Source organism: Pempheris klunzingeri, chromosome 14 (genome assembly GCF_042242105.1).
Source record: "Pempheris klunzingeri isolate RE-2024b chromosome 14, fPemKlu1.hap1, whole genome shotgun sequence".
Taxonomy (NCBI): Eukaryota; Metazoa; Chordata; class Actinopteri; order Acropomatiformes; family Pempheridae; genus Pempheris; species Pempheris klunzingeri.
The window spans coordinates 22,559,480-22,583,607 of NC_092025.1; the positions used below are offsets into that span (position 1 = coordinate 22,559,480).

At 40.4% G+C, this 24,128-nt stretch overlaps 1 protein-coding gene across 1 annotated transcript in view; it reads left to right on the forward strand.

Moving 5' to 3' along the window:
• cadm1a (cell adhesion molecule 1a) overlaps positions 1-24,128 on the forward strand; it is a 323,688-nt gene that overhangs the window by 250,462 nt on the left and 49,098 nt on the right. Inside the window, exons 3-5 of the mRNA XM_070843336.1 lie at positions 9,451-9,603; positions 11,400-11,537; positions 19,528-19,686. Of these exons, the coding sequence (XP_070699437.1) occupies positions 9,451-9,603; positions 11,400-11,537; positions 19,528-19,686 (450 nt within the window). The remainder of the gene's footprint in view (positions 1-9,450; positions 9,604-11,399; positions 11,538-19,527; positions 19,687-24,128) is intronic.

Consider the following 24,128-nt stretch of genomic DNA (forward strand, 5'->3'; position numbering starts at 1 on the left):
TTGATACTCACTTTTGACATGACTTAATGTTTGTAAACTGCATGTTTACCATAATTAGCTGCATCTTTCTTAGATAGTATGACGTATCTGAAACTGTTGGCGACTTGTTGTGCAGTGTCAGTACATTTTAAATATCTTCTGACATTTTCCTTTAGGTAAGATTTCAGGCATGAGCAGGAAAACCGGCTCAACCTGCACTTGTGACTTAGTTCTTTTCACATTCTGATCCACCAGAGACTTCCTGGCCCCCTGCAAGGTGCATGTCAGGTCCTCCTCCACACTCAACACCCCCTCCTTAGTCATGCTTCCCGTCTTATAAATGCACCTTCTACATACTATACAAGGGGAAAACTCGCGTATACTAAACCAAGCTTGGTGTTTATCTGCTGTTGTGCCGAGCTGCTGTGAGCCGACTCCCACAAGCTGGCTGTCAAGGGCAAGATGTTCTTCTTTGACGGGGGGGCTCCTTGATCTCCTGTGATCCCTCCCAGGCTTCTTTGCCGCAGCTGCAGTGCTTCATTATGACATGGACTCTACCAGCCAGCCTCTAAACAGCATTGGCCTCTTCAAAATATCACATCTGCCATCTCCGTCTGAATCCACACTGGTGGATTATGTTTGCGAGTGTGAGATGGAGAGCAAGAGAGGGTGAAGGGACAGAAAGGAAGGAGAGCTCTGGAAGTGCCTGCACTCACACACACACACACAGGGTGACTTGGCACTTCATGTCCACCCAAAGAAGTTCTGATGCATCTCACACTAAGAAACAGCAGTTCCCCTCCCGTGGAAAGACAGACATACGACGCTTTAGCACAGATTGTTGTTTCCGCTGTTAGCAGAACCAGAGTGCATGCAGATGGGGATCTTACCATGGTGCAGTGGCCTGTTCGATATGTGAATACTGTAGTTCTCCATTCACAGTCAAAATCAAAAGTCTACACCTGTCAGCGTTAGTTAATGTTAAAATTGTCACACTAGGTCAACCAAATCTCCACTGCTACTCCTCTACCTTAACAACGGGCATCACACCTCTAACAGTTTCCTCTTACGTGCATTACTGTTTGGCCTTGTGGCGTGGATAAGGTTGATGAATAAATGTGCACAAGCTATTCATACTGGAGCCCTTTCATACTAGAGACTGTAAACAGATCCCACATATCCTCTTTATTCTTTCTCAACACACTTATTGTGTGGTTGAGAACACTGGTATGCATGTCTGGCATCACTCACTAAAGCATCTTCTTCAAATACACACCTGCGGGGTTACTTGTTTAAAAGGGCTAAGAGGAGCACTTGAGCACTCACACACAAGCACTGCCCTTGTTCTCCTGTGGAGGGGGGGAGGAATTGCAGCTTCTGTAGCAGTGGGTTATCTGTCCACTGAGGGCCAGCAAGGTTCAGGGTAAAAGGCTTTATGTGAAAACAGCTTAATGAGGCAGCTTGAAGGGAAAAAGTATCTGTAAAATATCCCAGATGAAGGACATGATCCGACTTAGAAAGGAGAGTGACATTGACCTGATTATTATTTCAATGAATTGAAAATTTTTGGGGGGAAAGCAAGCAGATTAACGATTAATGGCGCTTAAATTGAAAAACATATTTAAACCTATTGTGCTTATTTTGAATCAGAAATGTTTTTTTTAATGGCAAGCAGCCTTTCAATTACAAAGACTGCCCTATGGGAGTAACAATAATGATGAATGTTTCAGCATGAGTAGGCAGCTGTGTCTCACTGTGTGTCCTTAGCAATCAAAAACTTAAGTCGTACACACAAGCCAAGCGAAAAACATCTCACATCGGCCTGTGTGTAACAGTTAGATCATCTTTGCACTTGAGAGGAGTTGAGCATGTCTATGTCAAGTAGAATCAGCAGGAGTGAGTTTAACTGGAAGAGGCTGACTGACATAGCCAAGTCATTCAGTTCACTGTTGGCTTTGAGTACACGCTGCAGCCCTTCATGTTGTGCATCTATCTTTAGATAACAAAAGCATATTGTTGGATTTACAGCCGGGTTCATCACTTTGGGTCAGAACCCACAAAGACACAGGCGCTGATACATCACCGTCCTATCGCGTTAGGGTATTTAAGTGGTTTCCTATTCAGTGATACAATACACTGATTTTATTATAGTCATGTTTCTGGCTACCTAGCCAATGCAAGTCCATTATCGACACTATTTTTTCTCCAATTTGGTCTCCACCATCTTTTGAGAAGAATATATCGCTCTTTAGTTTCAAGATTTTAACTTTTTCAAACCAGTTGTTCACTTCAACTACTTGCTTTGATTTGATGATGAAGTGAACTCTTGGTTTGTCTGAATTGCTTCCATAAACCACAACAATGAGCTAAAAGGTATGTGGAACTGGATGGGTCTGACACGACTAATGTTAAGAAACACACTATAGCTGAGTGAAGATGTAGAGGAGAATCAAGGTGACTGCTGACTACTTGCATGAATGAAATTTGCACTGTTGTCACTTTAGCAAACAGTAGGAGAGATGTAAGTGTACAACTTAAGTATTGCCTCTGAGGTCATTACGAAGAAAGTAGAAGCAAATGATAAAGAGGAGTATATAAGTGTTCTCAATGAGAAATATCAACATTATGCTTGAGAAACGTTGTGCTAAAAGCAGAAATGTCTCTAACAATGCAAAATATAAATACAATCCTACAAGGAACATGAGAAAAGGAAGTTCTTTGATTACGATCAGCTGTGCCAGAGAGAGCGAAAAGCCCCCATGAGTCCTAACAATTGCTGAAGCAATGTTACATGTTCCCATACTCTGGACTTGGGTGGTAACTACACCATCAGCATTTAAAAGCCTGGACTTCACCTAGAGTGGGGAGGAGGTTGGTTGTAAGAATGTAATTATCCGCGCCCCACCTCGTCTCACCCACTCTGACACCCAATAATAAAACTTTGATGTGCTCCTCTCAAAAAGTAGCGGCAGCCACTAATCACAATTGATTGCAGCCACTTAGGCGAGGCACACTCATCATCTCGTGCTCTCTCTGGATGGGAGTCATCCTCGGCTGAAGCTGGAGACAAAAACTATTCAAATGAAATGCAGGGACAGAATGAAGATGAATCAAGAGAGGGAGAAGAAAAACGGAGATGAATTAAGATCATGCAGTCTGAAGAGGTGAAAGAGGGGAGAAAGACCCATTAGGCCTCGAGGATGTATTGATCCCCATTCTGATATGTTTTGTTCTGAAGTTTATTTTTACCACCGGACTCATCCACTCTCATTATACCTTCACTGTGAGCTACATTATGATGTTGAGATCACGGCAGCTTAATGGACACTTGCACACTTGTCTGTTTTTAGACTCATCAGCTGCTTTTTCCTATTTCTCTCTATTCAAATGTAACTTTTGGATATTTGTCGTAACTTCAAAACATGAAATGTGTTGTTATCACCAGTCAAAGTAACCATGTCTTACCAGAACTGAGGAAGTAAGAGTGAAAATGTTGAAATACAGAACACCATCTTGGTGAGACAAACAACTTGTCTTTTAATTGTAAATGCACATTGCAATGGAATCTGAGTGTGTGAGTGAATGGGTGTGAAGCTGTGTGTGTGTGTGTGTGTGTGTGTGTGTGTGGGTAAATGAGAGGTTTTGGAAAGCACTGTGTCGAGCTCAGCTTGAAAAGTGCTATCTATGTGTGCAGTCCATTTAGTATTTAAAAATGTAAGTGCTATCTGGTAATGTGAGATGGAACATGATGCCAGGATGACAGGGTCTGATGGAAACGTTACAGAATAGGTTCAGATTTCAGTCTTGATGCAGCACTCGCATGCGATATGTGCAGTGAAAGACTTACCGGACGGAAAGGTCTGCCTTTGTCTAGTGCCTGTACACTGGGAAAGATGCAAGGGGGACAAAATCCACACAGTCCTCCACAGAAACTGTTAAAAATGCATTCAAAAGATCAGCTAAAGCTAATATGATGCTTCAGCAGTCTGAGTTAAACAAATCACATGGGTACCTTCATTCTGGCAGTAATGTTAAAGGTCTATGCCACGGTGTTTTTTCCCAGCAGCAAATCTATCTTTAAATTCCTCCTATCGCTGTTTAGCAAGGAAAAAAGGTATGTGGAAATGCAAGCATGCATTTTGTTTTAGTGCATTGTGCACTGAAAAGACTTTGGAAGATAAACATAACCTTTAACACACCCGTCCACGTCCACACATTTAGTTTCGACTGCACTAATGTTACACTCTTTACTGTTCTGGCACTCAACGTTGACACCAACTTTATTTAGAATGGAGAGTGGAGCACATTCACAGTATTATAAAAGCATATTAAGTGCTCGCAGCAAACAGTATAATAGGGTTGATTAAAGCTGTCATACTGTTTATCAGCAGTCATCACCATGACCAGTGACGCTGCACTGTAACTTGTATAGGAAAAGGTGGACTTTCACTTTGTCAGCTACGGTACGAAGTCTCCTTGGCTGTACTTCAGGACAGCTCCCCTGTACTGTCTTATCACTGCTTTTAAATTAGCTTCATCACCATCAGCTGTAAAAACTGACAGATCAGATGATATACAGCCTTTCAGAGTTTGGACAGAGTTCTCTGCCAAAGAGTTTTGACTATCATTTACCTTTGTCAGACATCTGTGATGTCCTTCTCGTGCTATCAGATATGACAGAACAAGAGACGAAGAACAGAGCAAAAAGAGCAAGAAGTTAAAGGTCGCTCTCTTTTACTTCATCCACAGTAGACAAAAAGGAGTGAAATATGTGTTCTAGTGTGCTCTGACGTAGCAATAAAAGAACTATTGGCAGTGTCACCCGCTCACCTTCTCTTTGCCATGAATGCTGCTTTTTCTAAAATGTACCACTGTGTTCGGCCCTGCTGTGTGAACCAGGCTGTTCTCCATCATCTGTCCTTGTGCCTCTAAGCCTACAGTAGTTCTGTCCCAAACCTTGAGCCCGGGGGAACTGTGTCCTTGCCACAGTGCTTCAGTGGTTCTCTTCAATGTGCATTACAAAGTATTTATTCATGCAGCCCATGCTTATATCACAATGCCTTATTTAGAAGTGATACATAAGAGGATTATGAGATCTCAGAGAAAGGCTTTTGTGAAATGGATTATAACTGATTGGCAAGGATTTCGTCAAATTGCAGACACACCAAATATTTCATTCAAATATTAATGGGTGTTCTCCAGTACTAAGTGTGAGTTGTTCCTTTGTGCATTTTTACCTCCATCAAGACAGTAACATTTTTGTCCTGTTTGTTAATCTGGCGGTTAGAAAGCTGGATATTTCACAAACTTGGCAACAAATTTCAACAAGACTTAACGAACGGTTGGGCCCCTGAAAAAGCAACAAGTGACTCCAATTGCAGATACAGGATTCTTTTTTGTAACGTAGGACATTTGACATTTTAAGGGCTTAACAACACCATCTGTCTCCAGAGCTGCACCATCAGCATCAGCATCTCCACGTCTGTCAGCAAGTCTGCTCTTATGATTATTGACGGCTGCTTTCACTGGTTGATAGTAACAGTTGAGCAATCAGAGTTTTTGAGACCCGATTAAGGATGAGGACATCATCGTCCTACATAGTCAGCATGATACCTAGCTACATCTAGTCAACGTTGACAGAATATAGCAGAGATGAGATTAACACGCAAAAAGAAATACATTAGCTGCTCCTAGCAACAGCTAGCTTAGCTTACATGGAGACTGGAAATAATTAGGTCGGACACATCACTCTGGACTGAACACATAATGATATTAACATGAACTAAAACATAAACATGTTTTTCCTTCAAAGCAAAATCAGACTTAAACATGAACATCAGCTGGATTCATAAAACCACCTTCACGCAAGAGTCCATCTCGAGAGGTTCCATGTTTTGTGCCTGTGGCTGAATCACAGTGGTTTGAAATCAGCGTAAGCTACCGAAAGGGTTCAGGTGTGATGGCAGCAAGAAGCACCACTTTGTCTGAAAAACAATGGCGGCTCCTGAAGAGATTAGCACAGATGCTGCTTACTGACCAGCATAGGATTTTTTTCATTGATAGAAGAGCAATGAACAGCAGCTTTCCATCCAAACGGGCTTTGGCAAAAGTTTTTAACTGTCTTATATGGTTCGCTGACTTGATTGGTTGAAGTTAGACTGTGTTAGATGGTGATAGACAGATGGCTCATCCAATCACCTGCCAAGTATATTTCTGAACATGCGTGCCCCTTAACAGTTTCTACGGACGACCTCCCAGATGGTTCTCTGTAACAAACCATCTGGTGCGTCAGCTTAGATCAGACCTAAACACCTAAATTGATCACATCTGTAGAACAGTGCATCAAGCTCTGACGTCTAGCGACACAAAAAAACATCTTTATCAAAGATAGAGAGCCAAACGGACAAACAAGTTCTACTCTAAAGTAAAAAGGTGATCGACAAAGTGGCGCTTTAATGGAAGTGTTGTAGTTTCCAAACCATTTCCTTGGTTGAACTTTACAGTTGCATTCCACCTGTTCTTTTAAGTTGTGCTGGCTCGCATGGCTTTCCCTCTGGACTCGCCAGACCTCAGCCTCGCTCCACATCTTTTGGAATATTTAAAAAAGAGAAAAGGTGAAACACACTGGAGCAGAACAAGAATCTCCAGCTCTAAAAGAAAGATTAAGTTATGTGGGTTATTCAATTCAGTTCCCCTGCTCTTTACTCCAGATCTAATATTTATTTTCCGACTGAAATGTCCATTTCTTGCACGGCGGTGGCACCATCTTTTATGCCATCTTCCTCCCAGCCTGGTTTCAATGACCCTCAGACCGCCTCTATTAATTTAAAGCTTATTCTACTCTCCTCAAAGACAAAATTAATTGAATGACCACAGATTTAGATGTCCCATGCCTTTGATGGAGGTCTAACTGATACAGTACACCATTATAGAAAATGAATATTAAAAGGAACTTGATTAGAGAACACTACCCCACAAACTTCATATCAAACACCTTGTTTAAAAACGAAAATGTTATCTTGAGTCATTATAATGAAACAGGACTTAATAGCTACCATTATGTTTTATAATATTGACACTGAATTATTGAGATGCTTACACTGGGGCCACTGCCTTTAAACCACCATACATCATTTGCCACAATGATTCATGGATCATACTGTATATCTCCATGTATCTCCATCGTAACAGTAAGTGCTCTCTCCAGAGCAGTCCTGCATTTGAAAGCAGCTTGCATGCTTTCTTCAGTGCATCTCTACTGCGGCATCGGTATGTTTGAATCTGGAAACATTTAATTCAATTAAATCATTAGGAATACCGCCTGACCTCCCATTTTAATGAGGGCTAACAAGTCTTTTGAATGAGCTACACTAATTAGGGGCATATTATTCATGTGCCACAATAAGAGCTTCATTGTGCTTAGATAAAAGAAACTAATAGCTGTACTAATTGAAACCAACCATTTAAGTTTTTCGGTCAATGTGAGGAACTTGTGATGGGAAGAAATAAGCACTAGCATGAAAAATGTGTTTTCAGATTTCTTTGTGGCAACTATATCTGGTGTGTTTGTACTTCTTAGGTATTTCTTGTTCTGAGTGTTGTTAGCAGACTTTTCTGGCAGGATAATCAAAGACAGGGAGAAGCTGAAGTGTGGCTGGAGCACTTAATGTCATGTATAGAGCACCCAACAGTGTGACCACAGTGTTTTTTTCGGTTTGGCCACACAGAACATAAATGTATGTTGAGAGTGAACTTTTTTAAGAAAGTCCACATCTCTTTCCTCAATGTGGGGCCTTATCTCCACTCAGCCTTTTAGTATCCTTTGAAATGTGATGATGTTTTTGTGTAATGATGCACAAAATCAGTTGTTATGCTTAGTATTCTTGCATTTTACAGGCAGTCTCCTTCTTTCCTTTCTCCTTCTCTCTACGTGTCAATGCCTTGACCTTAAAAGCAGATACTGTATGATTGATACTGTATGGCCATACAGCTGCATCATCTTCCTTGTGTTCATCATCAGTGCAATTACAAACGAGCCCACTGGTTTTCCTCTTGATTTATGTCTGTTTTGGGATGTTCTATGTCAGAAGTTTCCATATTTAATGCTATAAGCTTTAAGAGCCACAGGATAAGTACTGAGATATACACCAAGAGAGGGCAGAGTGCAAGAGCCTGGAGTTGTTGCCAATCAGAGCAGAATTTATCGGCACATCAAAGAGGGATGGAGACGGGTAGGCTTTCATCTGAACCACATGTTGTCATTCTACATTACAGCTGATAGTGTGCTTAGCTGGGTGGGCAAACAAGGTAAGGCAAGATGAAAGTGGCTACAGATGAGGGAGGTGACAGGATTTATGAATTTGTCCTCAGTTCATCTGGATGAGGTCATAATACAGACCATGTAGTCGGTATGTCTGCAGTGAAAAATAAAGAATTTTTTTGTTTCAACAAAAGTTATCAAAGTGTAAACTGCATTTTTCTCTCCTTTTCGTTGCTGCATACTTTGCTGTCTTACATCACTTTACCCTGTTATTGATTGTTGACTAATTAGATTGAGGTGCTTTTTTTTTTCCCCTGGAAAGTTCTTTGAAGCTTACTTTAAGTTGTGATGCACTTCAGGCAAAAATGATTTGCAGCATCTTTGTTCATAAGGCCTACAAAGATGTATGAAATATCTCTTTTTACACAACCACGCCTACGCTTAAACAAAGCACGACTGCTGATTTGGCTTTTGCATTTGGGCGAGCTTCTGTGAGGAACCAAAACAAAACAAGAATCCTTTGATGAATTCAAAAAACAGAACAGATCACCATGATTTCTATATCTAGTTATTGACAACAATGTTTGAACATCACTGGTCAGATCAGACCTCTGTAGCCTATGTGGGATTAGAACTGGAGGCAAAAATAAAAATGATGTGGGCGGTACGGATACATCAATTTACTGATTGCAAAACCAAACCCCCTAGAAATGTAATGTGAACACAATGTCAAGAACAGTGTAATGAAATTCAGCATGATAGTCATGACAGAAAAGCAGTGGGAATGATAAAGAAACCCTCTTTATACTTGAGGTATAGTTTTTTCAGGCCAAACAGTGGAATATTCTCGACTCGCTGTGTCGTCTGACCTCAATCCGCCGAGCATGTGGACAAACAAGCTAAAATCCAAAAAAGATACAAATAATGGCAGCTGGACCAAAAAGATGGCAGCTATAGGGTCTGCTGATGTCTGTGGGTTATTCAGAATATTGAGGGATCAAATATTAAAAGAGCTCCAAATCCTACACAGTTCATCTGATACATGAGTGCTGAAAACAAAACACAACATCGTCAAGTGAAGTGAAGTGAAGTGAAGTCCAGCCTGCATTGAACATAGTTGTATTATTAGCGTTATTATAATATATATGTACCTCCTATATGCATAAATATGCCTGATGAATTATAAAAGCTGTTTGTTTTTTCTCCCTCAGCACTCAAAGACGCTCGCTTCCAGCTGGTGAACTTCTCAGACAACGAGCTGCGGGTGTCACTGTCTAATGTCTCGCTGTCAGACGAGGGTCGATATGTTTGCCAGCTCTACACAGACCCCCCGCAGGAGGCCTACGCTGACATCACTGTGCTAAGTATAACAGCAAAACACACTCGCATACAGATACACGCAAACACATTTAGACAGCATTCACATTCACATGTTGGTCAGACAGACTCTAACAGCAGCTGCAGTGAAGTTCGGAACAGAAAAATCATGTATTTCATTTATTCATAATTGACGTAATGTTGTAGTGTATAAACAAGGTAATACAGGTTACAAGCGTGTGATGACACATAGGACACATAGGACACTGCAGTGTGTAGATTACAATGCATGTAAGCATATGGTGGCGTGTGTGTGTGTGTGTCTGCATGATTAATGTAGTGTGCATGATTAATGTAGCGTGCATGCAAGGAAACTTTACATATGTTGTTTCAGCAGCGTGCATTAGGGCTGCATATCAAGATTTGTCCATATCAGGGATTAACATGAATGTTTTCCCAATATTGATCGGTGCAAATGTGTGTGAAATCACATAAGATAATCAAATTGGTGTCGAGTGCAATTGAGCAGACTGAGTTTTCATAAAATGGCCACATCGTGATCACTGAGAGAGGAAATAGAAGAATCTTGAATTACAGCACTGAATTAAAGCCTGCATGCTTGTGTGTGTGTGTGTTTGAGTGTGTGTGTGTGTGTGTGTGTGTGTGAGTGTGTGAGTGTGTGTGTGTGTGAGTGTGTGTGTGTGTGTGTGTGTGTGTGTGTGTGTGTGTGTGTGTGTGTGTGTGTGTGTGTGTGTGTGTGTGTGTGTGTGTGTGTGTGTGTGTGTGTGTGTGTGTGTGTGTGTGTGTGTGTGTGTGTGTGTGAGCGAGTGTGAGTGAGAGAGAGAGTGTTAAAGTTTGGACTACATCCTACATGTCGGTCGAATCAAGTGCTAATCAGGTTACATTGTTTGAAAATGAACAGAATAAAACTCAGTGCGCCGTTAGACGATGAAAGCAGTGTTTTGCCAGCCACATTCTGATTGAACATAAGGTCAGCAGTCATCAACTTTTCTTTGAAGACAGAGAAGTTGAAGTTAAAGAGCAGCATCACCCTGTTTCATCTTGAACCTGACCCCTTCACATATTCATGAAAAACATTCAAGCCCAAAGCCTGAGGAGGCCATTAAAAAACACAGTAATTGTGTGTTTTATCTTCTATTAAATATCACTATTGGTAAAAAAAAGCCTCAAGAAAAGAAATGACGTGAGGATCCAAAATTATTTACATGTCAGCCGATAACTAATCTTAATTTTTCTTTTAGTTTAGCCAGTTTACTCAAATTATTAAAAAATTATTTAGAATATTCTCTGTCTACAAAACTCTTGAATGAGTGATTTTAAAGCTTTTATCATTCTTACAAGTAGCACATTTCTTACTTATATATTTTACACGATAATTGAACTTTGGAACAATAGCAGTAGTTTATTTATCTTTTCAGCTGTGGCTCAGCGATATCAAATTATATGTTGTCATAAAACTAGCCGATACATTTAGCTAACTTAACATAATGATAATTTCAGTTTTTACATCTTTTTTGTTTGTTTATCCATCATGTTTTCTTTTTATTCATTTCTCTGAACGACATAATTTTTGCAAAGCATGTTTGTTTGATGTTTTTATATTTGATTTTAATATGTTAATGCATACTTTTGAATGTAATTGGAAATAGCTGCAATAAATAAGTAATTTGATGAAGATGCATCATAGCCATCACAGTGCCTTGGATTATTATGGTGATTTTTCCTGAAAATCCAAAATTGGGTACTTTCAAAATGTCAAACTTTAGAGTGCAGAAGTAGTGTATTACAGCAGTGTTTACTGAGTTTTGTTTGTGTGCTGTAGTTCCTCCAGGTAACCCCATCATCGAGGCTCGGGATGAGGTCCTAAGCGAGGGCAATGAGACAGAGATGACGTGCACTGCGATGAGCAGTAAGCCTGCTGCCACAATCAGATGGATGAAGGGAGATAAAGAGCTTCCAGGTAGGTCGGCTCTGCACACACGAAAAATCACAGTCATCAATCATGACATCTCCTCACTTAACATAATATGGCACTTGCACAGTGCAGGGGATCCACGTTTGGTTCCCTTCACATGTATTCACTCGTCTGCCCACTTTATTGATTGGTTATCTGTATGAACAATAGCTCTGGCACAAACACAATGTGTTCCAAGAACTAGAGAAACAGGCCCAGTATGTGTCACCTGTAAGAGGGAAGAAAACTGTTCCCTTCGCTTTTATAAAACATGGAACCATGAATAACTCCCACATACAAGCACACAAAAGAACCAAACCATGCACTATAATGCTTTTAAATACTTGTTGATGCTCCTCATATACTCCACTTTGATGTCATAATGAACCTGAGATGATATTCACCTGTTAACTGCCCCATTGTGAGTAGTCAGTAGTCAGCTCCTTATCTAAGGTGGAGAAGTCTTAAAACCTAAAAAGAAAACATTTTACTCCATTAGATGTCTGATCTCTGGACTGTGGCTAAATATAAAACTAGCTGGCAATGTTAACACAATTTTGAGGCCAAATATGCTGATGGAACAATGGCTTCACACAAAATGTCTTAAGAGGCAGCATGTCCCAGGAGGAACCATTTCCAAAAATCGAAGTGGTTGGATACATCCGAATCAGTGCCAACAAGCATGCTGTCACACACCAGCACAGCACAGGACCCATTGGTGAGCATAAGGGACACTGGAGCTTGATGCTGTTGCTGAACATCAGGTTTCGTAGTGCAGTCTATCTCATGAGTGGTGTTCCACAGAGAGAAGAACCTGGAAATGGATAAATCTGCTGTGGGTGAAATCAATTTCAGTATGCATAAAATGACATACTACTAGACTAATTGTCATTTCATAGATGGTTTGTTCAACAAACCAACAGAAAAAGCATTGTTTTAGGCTGAAAGGTCATCATGAATGATTGTGTAGACTGTGTAATTTGCAGTGGAAAGAAAATAAATCCCTGAGAAACAGCCTTTATTTCATTACTTTGTCACTGGGCTTCTAATTCCCATTTTTTTCAAAGTGAATCTGCACAAGTTTCTTAAGGCACATTCTCCTTTTTAATGGTTGCTAAATTCTTTTGCATGCACGTATGCATCTTTTAAGTCCCTATGCCATGTATATAAATGACCCATTTTTAGGGACAATGTCTTTCTTCCTTTGCTGGTTGTCCCTGTTTAGTGCTTGCATCGATGCCGTTGCTTTTTAAATGGAGCTTTGCTGTGACTTTAAATAGTTTCCATTAAAGCAATACGGATGTGCAGTGGTGGCCAGAGCCCGTTGGCACCATGACAACTTTCATGCCTTCATCAAAGGTAGCTGAGCTTTAGAAGTGTGAGCAGAGCTCAGGGGTGAACAGGCCTCCTGCCAGGCAGCACCACCTCAGAGCCCAGACAGCAAGCTTTGTAAAGACTTTGAAACAAAGGTCCTAATCAGAAGCTGTGTATAAGGCCTTAAGCAGCTTCACCTCTGCACTGCGGCACATTACACCCTTAGTGGTCAGCTCAAATCTGACAATGTTCCGAAGTGCCAAGGTCAGGGATTGGCTAACAACTAGCTGATAACTTGATAAAACTAAAGACAAAAAACTGACTTTGACGTTTGCAATACCATTTCTCTATTGTATACAGGCAAGTACTGGCAAAGCTTTGGATCAACATTTAAAAGCCAAAAGTAGGAATCCTGTGGTCACTGATTTCACTGAGGCTCCTAAATGTCTCACACAAATTAGCTAAATTAGGTACAGTTACTGTACTATCCTCATTATATGTATTGTTTCCTGTTGTGATACTTGTTGTTGAGTGACACTTCAGACATTTTTCTCAGGCACATGTAAATACCATGTTAGAATCTTATTTAAATGAATATATGGCGAAGAAATTAGGTTTCTCCAATTGAAATCTAGCTATGTGAATAATCTAATCCCTTATCATGATCACTTAATAATGAGCACTGTTGTCCTTTCACCGACAACATTATTTGTATCTATATCTCACTATTTTAATCTTTTCCATCTTAGCTCTGGTGGTTACCAGCTATACTCAGCTATACTTTTGACAGACCCTGAAAAATGTTCAATATAATGCACCTTCGGCATCGGAATAATCTAAATTAGACACATTTCTAACCATTGATGAATTTAACAGCATCATAAAGAATGTGGAGATATGTGATTGTGGTCCATGAGAGGCCACTGTGTTTGAGTGGCTTCTGTTTTATTGTGGATTGTTGCACATCAAAATGTGCATGTTGTATTTTGTTATGTTGTGATTTTGTACAGCTGCTACCTTGGCCAGGTCTCTCTTCCAAGAGAGTTTTGATCTCAGTGGTACTTCCTGCTAAGATAAAGATAAGATTAAATAAATAAAGTTAAAAAAATTTGTTTATGCAGAAAGCTGGCAGTAAGGCAGTTGCTTAAGTGCACGTCAACACACTGACTAATGGTATGTGGTAGCAGTGCCCTTGCTGGCATAAATGGGCTAATTGGAACCAGTGACTACTGTAGCGGTTCGTCACTATGAAATACTGATCCACTCTTCGGGGTACTCAGCATCTCCTTTAAATGGGATCTTGCCGCTGTGTCTCCATAGAAAACCATCTCCATTCGTCATGTTCTTACTTCTCACTGTGCTCTGAATTTATTTGCTTTTAGTAATATTTCCCTCCTTTTCACCATCTCTTTAACTGAGCTCTCAAACTACGGTCATTTGTTTGTTTTATTGAATTGCAGAAAAGCAATTTGCATAACGTTAAAAGCACCTCAACCCCACGCCCATGCTGTTTCCTCACACTTACTGGGAATGATTTCTATTTACAGAACAGGCTTGACACTCTTTGAAGTTCTACAATTGATCGATGATAGATGCAATTTTTTTGCCACAGCACAACACTCAGTGGTACTTGAAGGCTCACCTGTCACAGCACTGCATTTGGAGCACGCCATTTGCTTTTATCCATTTTAGCCACAGGTGAAAAAGGTGCTCCTAGCTGAAACTAAAACAATAGCAGGCCCATTTACTGTTTTATTGTGCATACCTAGGGTCTTTGCAAGTACTATTTAACTGGCACTGCTCTTGTTATATTAACAAGATCACTTTTTTGACTATGGCGTGCTAGTTAGCTGCTATTTCAACGCTAGCTCTTACTTAAACTGTGTCAAATTACGCTGTCTGTTTAGTTGACAGTGCAGCAATGTTGTGAAAATGAAACCTGACATTGCTCTACGGATGCTGAAAATGTGAAAGACAAATGAGTGCAAGAAAATGAAAAATGGAAAGAAAAAGAATGGCTTAGGGTGCCAGAGTCCTGACATTAGGGCAGAATTACTTAAATTGCCTTCGGCTGTGGCTCCTTGCCTGGCAGACTTATTTCTAATTAAACATCCCCAGAATTTAACTTAATTACCTTAAGGGATAATCAGACTCTCTTAAATATCATTTAAAGGTTGCAATTGTCATGCTTGCCAATGTAAATCCAACCATCTCTCCTAATATGCATGGACTCATTATCTCACTATTATCTCTTTCTCTTTCCTTTTCCTCTTATCCTTTTGTTTAGTGATTTATTAACATATGCCCCAGCACTGATGTCTCGAGTTCTTAAGCTCAGAGTGCAGTGAAAGTCATGAGAAAAGGGTGTTGCAGGATGTAGCAGTGCAGGTCATTTGTTTCTGTTCTTTTAAGACGAAAGAAAGGAAGGCAGGTAGAAAAAAACCAAAAAGCAGGTAGCTAGGGCACTTCATTGACTGACAGGGACCAGCACAGCCATTAGCCTCAAGTCTTATGAGACAACCACAGGGTGATTTCAATTACCCTACTCTACCCCAGCAGGAAAACTCTACAAATGGATAAAAGAATATTTTGGGCAAAGTAAAGCGTTTGAAGTGGAGAGACATATATTTTATTTAACTAGATACTGCTTCCTTACTGCTGTGCACAAATGTGTGTAAACGATAAGAAAGTGAAATGCAGAGGAGGCGCAGCATAAGAGGAACATCTGAGTTTGTAAGGCAGAATTTACAAAAGCCTTAAAGGGGCCACTTCAGCTTTCATTTGACCTTCCACTGCTTTTCAGTGACATTCATCTCTACTGGAACCACTCCAACGTTAGTCACTCAGGATGTTCTCAGTGCTTAAGCATGACAGCATGACATTTTCAAAACAGAGAGCTATCACTAATTCATCATCAATACTCACTTCACATTTTAATGGCTTTTTCAAGTTAGGCTCTAGAAAAGTCATATAACCGTCACCTAGTTGATGCTTCATCGGTCAGCAGTGCTTTAAGTGTCCAATATTTATTTTTTCTTTTCTTAAAACCAGGGGCTGTGCTGATAAATAAAGGTGTGGGTAAATGCTATCAGTCACACCACTATGTGAAACAGTTCAACTTCAGCGTGAAATCATTCATTTCAATGGAGTCACCACATTCAGCAGGGGCAGCAGAATTCATGCAAGGCATTCTTGTTGATTTCAACTTAAGTGAACTTTGACACGCAGATTCCCACTGTGGATCAATAACAACGGTTTTAATAATGGCTTTGACAGTGCTGGCCTTTGAGGGCGCTCTATCCAAAGCATAGGGAAGCCTATTAGCTCTACCTTTTATATAACCCTGCTCTGCCAGAGTATACACAACTCTGCAAAAGAGCCATGGTTTGCAGACAGTGATGAGACCAGAGTTGGCAGCATAAATTTATCTCTTGAATAAACTGGCGACTTCTTGCCGAGTGACGGTGTAATTTAGATTGCATGGACCAGAATGCTCCTTGCTAGCATCTTAGTGGTTAGCTCACCATTTACATTAGTCTGTCAGCTAGCCTGCTTTTTCTGAGGATGCACAGACACACCGCTTTGCTTCTTCACGGTAAAGCCTAGTTAGGAAGCCTAAAAACAAACTGCAGGGAAATCCAAAGACAAGGATCATGTAAACTAGCTATGCATAAGGACTAAAGGCCGAGACGCACCTGATGAGCTGCACACAAAGAGAAAGAAGTCATGGTATAGTAGGTGGGGTGTTCCAACCCTGGGACAGAATGTGACTAAACTGCTTTGTCGAGTGTTGGTGCATGTTGACTACAGCTTTATCCTGATGCAGCTGTGTGACACAACCCAGTATGACACCCCCAATATGTTGGCTTAAAATAGAAGACAGTGACCTCGTGTTTTAATGTGTTTTTGCCTCAAGAGCTGCGCTGTCTCTACTTGAGCAGATTGGTATTTGATGCAGCACGTTTGGAGTACTGTAAGATGTCTATCTTATAAGAGTACCTCCTCTGCCTTTTTCAAGGAATGGGCACCGGTCAGTTCTTGTGCTATACCGTGCACTGCAGGACTCATTTGTTTTATCTCTACCAAACACAAATTTGATGGTGAGCCAGCAGCTGCACTGTGGAAATGTGAAGATACCTCAGTCCAGGCAAACAGAGAGCAACCAATTCCAGTATTAGAAACCAAATTTACTTTGCAATCTGCAGTTTCCATTTCTGTCCTTTCCCAATTTTCACAATAGAACTTGTGACTGTCATTGTGGCACAAATCAGTTTAGTAAGACTTCTCTAGCAACCCACCACTGGATTTTACATTGTTAGACTCTTGTGTTTTTTGGCTAGAAGCCTGCAGTAATATATTATAACATGAATCACATTAAGAGTAATATGCTTCCTGTGCAAATGGACCAACAGTTTTAAATTCTTTGGTAATGGGAAATGGTTGAAGAGAGAAAAGGGGCAGGAAATAAGATGGAGGCTCATTGATCATCTTAACCATGTTACCATTAATGGTAGTTATACATTACTTCTGCATGTCTCCTTTCATTAATTGCCCTTGTACAGGTTTCACACCCAGAGGCACTTGAAATGTAACTTTGTAGGTAGCTTGTGTAGGTAAGTATTCTAATTTTGCAATAAACTCCTAAGGTTTAAAGCAGGATTTGAATTAAGATGTCTCTTCAGCACTGTTTTATGCATCTCGAAGGACATTTTGATTGGAGCAGACCGCTTCAGGTTCACATTTCAGATGCTCTCATGAATCTGAAGCCTCTAGTGGTATTTATTCATGACAACCTGTTCCTTTACACCAGGCATATCACACAGGTTTGCTTTCCCAGCATCCAAAGAAATAGCTGTCACCACGGTGATGGTATCACCACAGTGGCTGAGCTGCAGCATGAGAATGGTTGCAATGTGCATTTTGCACATATGTTACTGCTAAGATATTAACTGATTTATACAACTCTTCACATTAAGACAGATTTTCTCCTGTACCAGCATTTCTCTTGGCATGCTCTTTCACTTTTCTGCTTCCAGCATTTGTTTTATTGATGGGATACAAACACACTCGTGCAACAGACTGTTAGGAAGTAGGACAAAACGATAAAAATAATCAATCTCTCTTTGCGACTCTGCTGTGCAGCACTGTCTGGAGCTATCCCTCTTATTTTGTATGACTGTGATGAGGTATCCACTTCATTGCTTCTGAGAACATATTGTCTGTGTGATATTACAGAGCAGCCACTAATCAGAGGAGGGTTACTTTGCAGGTTTCATATCTGGCAGTGCTGTGCAAAAGGTGGCCACACAATAAATCTGGCTTTCATAAAGCCTAATGAGTGATTCGCAGTCGCACAGTCGCCCCTGACAGCAGGCAATTGTTAGCTGATTCACCTTCTCTGACTATTCTCAAGGACGCCCTTCTCATTTCCACTCTACATATTTTCTAAGGTCAATGGAAGAAAGACATTCTACTTGCAGCCAAGTTTAAAGGTTTCAGTTTTATTTTGTCAAGTAAAACTTAGTGGCCTGACCCTTCACCAAGACAAGTTGTCCACAAAGTACTCTCAGAGGCACCAAGGATACACAGAGTTTCAGCAGAAGTCAGGAAGAAATGTAAACCATTGATAAATTAAGTAATGTAATTAAGGAGGCCAACCAACCACCAAACTTAAATGATCAGGAGCTCGAGCAGTGTTGTGTTCAATGTAAACCAGATACCAACCTTTTGGAACTGCAGGAGAGGAAATCCTCAAGCTAGGTAGGGACTTCCACGTGCTCCAGTTTTCATGCATGCAGGTTAGGTTAATTGGAGACTCTAAATTGCCTATTTGTGTGAGTGGTTGTCTGTTTGAATGTGTCAACCATGCGATACACTGCCAGCCTGTCCAGGGTGTACCTCACTTGTCACCCAGTGTGAGCTGGGAGAGGCTTCAAACCCTTGCAACCTTGCAAAAGGATAAGTGGTTATGGAAGGTGACTGGATGGAAAGAGATAAATCGTATTTTGTAGAACATCCTCTATGTTTTTCAATCCTCAGTTATTCCCCAAATTAGATTTGGGAATACTAGAGGTGATGGGGAACATACTGTGTCCTAACCTTGGGTCTGGGTTGCATTTGTAGCAGGCTAAGCAAAAAATGACAGAAACAAAAAGACATCCCTCCACTGAGCCACATTTTCCACATTTCCCCCCTGTAGGATCTCTCTGCGTTCCCAGGCATGGTTGGATATGGTTCCTTTTAGTGAGAGGGAGTAGTGATATTCCCACCTAAGCAGCCAGTCACACCTGCATTTAAATTGGCAACATTTCAGACCAAAATCGATGGATTTCAATGGGCTGTTTAATGAGTTCAGCTTTGGGGAACTTTGAGCCAGACATCTTGCTAAGGACACTTGGCAAGAAGTCTTTTATATGCCATCTCGCTCTGCACAACAAAGTTTGTGATCGTAGGTGAAGGTTTAGACTTAACTCAACTAATTAAAACCTAATTAGCAGTATCTTATACTAAATGCATGCTTTTTTCTTTACCTAAGAGAGTGTGAACTGAGTCCTGCCATATCACAAGGAGTGAAGTGAATGTTATCGACTTTCTGTGTGAGGCTCATTCATATTTCAACTGAAACCCAAAATGCACCTGAATTGCTGTGTGTAAGTCCATCTGTCTCTGATGTTTCTCATAGGCAAGCCCAGAGTTGAGCTGACCTACGACAAGATGTACACAGTAATGAGCCGGCTGACATTCACAGTTAGTAAGGAGGATGATGGTGTACCTGTGGCTTGCATCGTGGACCACCCTGCAGTCAAGGACTTCCACGCACTGAAGTACCTGGAGGTGCAGTGTAAGTACTTCTGCTCAGTGATAAATTAGAAATCAGCACGGATATTTAAGCTGCATTATGGAAGTTCTTTTCTTTTTTGTGTGTGTCCCATCAGTTTCAAGTCAGAAACTTGGACTGCATTAGAAGAGACTGTTTCATCTCCTAATTAAATGGCATAAATTTGTGACTTTTTTTCAACTAAACTTTGGTATATGACATGTATGGCAGTGTCGTGTCATTGAAGGGAAATCATCTCCACAGGTTATGATTAATAAAAGGGGAAAATTGGACTGCAATAGAGTACACTGTTCCATCTCCACTAATTAAATGACATAAATTTCTCACATTTTCTCCCCATTGAAACTTTGGTGCATGGCATTGCCATCAGAGGGAAATGATCTCATTGCATGATTAATAAAAAATGTAAATGACTAAAAATCCACATTTAGGAACATCTTCCAAGGATTATTATTTTTTACCCTTTTTGTCACCTTGCAGTTGACCTCATATTACAAGATATCCTTTCTGTGTGTTTTTTTTTTTTTTTTTTTATCGTCTTCATGATCACAATATTCTCTAACTGTCATTTAGGTCTACAGATGTGTTAAAGCGGTTCAGTGCAGTTCGAATTTAATGTTTAAAAAGTCCTTATATCAGACAAAGAGCCAAGAAGCATGGACGTGTAATGCAGACTAGTGCTGAGGCTGAGTGCTGAACTCAAATTGATTTAACGTGAATTAGCACTACTGAGTACCAATTCACCAAAGTTTGATATCCGAGAGCACATCTGGGTGAGAGAGTAGGCTCGTATACACATTAGAGAGAAAGAGAGAGAGAGGGAGATGACGCCAGTCCAGTACAGTCCGGTCAATGGCAAGCCAAAAGTGGAGAGGTTACACTTTTCAAAGCTCGATGCAGACAATATTTGCTGCAATATTTTGAATATGAAACCTGGTCAAACTCCAAATATATCTAAAAGCTGAGCAGTGTACCATGTTTGCCTGAAAACCGGGTCCCCTGCAGCAGCCGCGGCTAACATTGGCTCGCTTGCAGCCAGCACCAACAAGGATGAATCCCATTTGCTTCCTCTGAGGCACACACAACAGTGATCTCATGCTATAGTCATAGACTGTGACAGGCTGGAGGTTTTAGGGACGGTATGGAAAAGGAGAGGGAGGCAAGAAGCTGTTTTATTTTGTGAGGTGTGTGAAATGTTCTAAATGGATATCAAAATGTTCTGAATGAATAACAATGGTGAAATTGAGAAGACTAATTTACATTACACAGGGATAAATTACATTTATGTTATTACAGATAGAGTAAAAGTAAAAAAAATATACCATTGGGTACTGTTACTGAATTAAAATGTGAAGGGTGCCCAACCCTTGTGCAGACACACGTTCTCTGATAGTGCCTCTAGTCAGAGCAAACCTGCAAACCATTATTTAGTTCCTGTCTTTCATCTAATTTACTGTTTCTGCAACCAAGATATGTTGTCATCCCATAGCTCCACTGTGCAGTAACCAGTTGCAGATAACTGAGACTTAAGACTTAAGACTTCCAAATACACACAAATGCATAAATCTGTGCACTTCTGGTCTCTCACAGAATTAGCCATGAGTGGATGGAGACATCCACCTTGATTAAGTGTTTGCACATAAACACTTTACTTTGCTGGTCTCTAAATAAAACGAACTGGAGAAAAGATGCACACTTTAACCAAACGTCTGTCGTAATGGCAAAGTCCTCCAAAAACACACAGCTGCGATTCATTCAGTGGCATCCAAAATATCTTTAATTCACTCCATGACCTGTAAATCATAATCAGCAGTGATATTGCAATTATGATGATCAAATGTCAAAGGCACTCAGTAGTAATTCAGTTTATAGGACTGAAAATTAAACGGAGAACTAGCTGATATTGTTAATAAAACAAAAGAAGAAAATGAAAAGAACATAAAAAAGAGAAATGAAATGTCAAATGTGAAACACAACAAGCAGACAGAGACAAGAATCAGTTGTAATCAGTAAAAAGAGCCCATATTTGTGGCTGTAGTACTTATGACAGGGGCAACACACAGGAGGAGGTGAGCTGGTGTAGTATGAAGAGTGATAAAGTCTGCCTGGTGAGGAGGATGGGATGGTTGGACGGGTCAAACTCAGGACTGTCACCCAGTTCATGTCCTGTATGAAACCAAACGTCAGTGTCAAAGTCAACCTTATTTTTAACGGATATAAATCAGTCACATACGAAGCACAACTTCACTCCCTGATTTATTGCAGTTATTTTAACTAGTTTAGTTGCGTAAACCACGTTAACCACGTGTTTATTGTTGTTACCATGACAACGGAGATCCAGTCAGCTATTTAATAGGCTGATCACAACGTCCCATCACATTATTATCCCACATCAGAATTAGAATTTGGAGAATGTTTTTAAGTGCACACGTTGTTTATATATCTGTACATTTAGAAGTGTTGTGGAAATAACTAAAGCAAGAATAAAAAAAAACAAAATTCAGCCCTTGATGTCGGTCACAGGTCATGTTTTTTTTTTTTTTTTGTACATTTGCATTCGATTGCAATAGAAATCAATTCTTAGGCATCACAGGTATTTGCAACACATTTTTTTTTTTTGGATCAAATGAAAAGTATCAGATCACAAGCCTTACCATAACAGTGGTAGCAACACTAAATGAACTACCTTAGTCATGTGATGAGTAATTTCAATACTAGTCTTTGTGATGTGGAGCTTTAGATTTATTTTCTAGTGTGAAATGGTAAGAAAATTATGTATTTTATGCCTCTGTAACGTGTGTCTGTTGCCTCTGGAATGTCTTTGCATTTCTATTAAAAAAAAAAAAGAAGTCTTTTGTAGTCATCTGACCTTTTCCCTGGGAGAATGAGGAGCGGAGATCAGCTCATCTACAGAGGCAGCATGGTATTTTGTTGGCCTCTGATAACTGGGAGCTCGTGTGGACCGCCCGGCTCGGCGCCTCACGCTGCTGGGGCTGCTGCTGTCATGCTCTGTGCATACTGTAATGGGCAGCAAACAGGCACGGCCAGGCCTGCACTGCACCTTCTCTTTGAATTCACTGCAGCACAGTTTAATATTGCTGATTGACGAGTATTTTTTGTAGCAAACATATCTAGAAAATAATAGGTGATTATTTCAAAATTCTTTTGCGTTACTTAATCTCTGTCTTCTGGGATCATTATCTGTAATCGGTCTGTAATTTACTGACTAAAGCTTATTGTAGTTAACTGGAATTCATTCATTAATTAAACTAATTGAGCACTAGAGGTGTAGTCTAAACAAAACCCACAGTTCAGTTTGTACCTCAGTTTTGTGCTTAAATGCTGGTATACAAAAGAATCAGTCAACATTAGTCTATATTAGTATCCTCAGTAACGACTAGTTTTAAGTGTACACAGTTCAATTCCTGAATACTTCCTGGACAAGAGCAGCTTGTGTTCATGTAAGCCAACACAACAAACTCACCGGTCACACATAGAGAAATGATACCTCAAACCCTGTCACAGACTTGTTTGTTTGGTGCTGGTGCAAATGGTTTATTTATGGAATTGCATGTTTTATTTGTGTTTCTAGAGACATTCCACAATATCCATATAACATTAAAAGGCTTAACATCAAAATATGTTGCTCAGATCTGCATCCTGTGTTCTGAATGGTTTGGGAAGTCTGCAGATCCACACCATGGTCTCCAATTTCCTCATAATTAGTGCCAAGTTAGATGGCCCCTTTTTCGTGAACCCTTCTGAAAATCCTGTTACATGATAAAACAAAATGTACTTTTGCTATTACTCCACAGTGACACACAAGTTTGTGACTGAGATAGACGAGGTGATTTACATTTCAATCACTCACTGTGTGGGTAATTTGTGAGTGGAATGGAGTGCATTGTGTGGTATGTAACAACAAAAAGTGGGTATTGTCAGGGGACAGCATAATTAAATAAGCCTGTAATGTTTATGTGTATAAGCAAAGCAAGCTGTTTTGCTCCGTTGCCTGGTTGTTTTCCCTTAAGGTCAGCTGGCTGCCGAGAGATGGATAGTGCCGTCTTGAGTGCTTACGAGGTGAGGCACACAATGAAGCAAATAATTCAGTTAGCATAATGATAACGGCCCTCTTGCATACGGCAGGCACTATTTCATTTCCACTGAAGTGGCAGTATCCGGATCTGGCAGTGCAGTGTGTGTTTTTCCATCAAGCAAAGACAAGAAAGCTCCGCCGTAACTACTTGAGGCTATCAAAACAACCTACAGATGCCTGGCGTCCTTCATGTTTATGGCTCATAGATGACAAGGTCAGATGACGTTGTTAGCACAAAAAAAAACACGTTGCAGGATGCCATGTAGTGCCTTGAGTGAAAACAAAACCAAAGGGTTGCTGTCTAAAGCGTGCATGCCCACTGAGCAGAAGACTTGGCTTTCTGCCCATC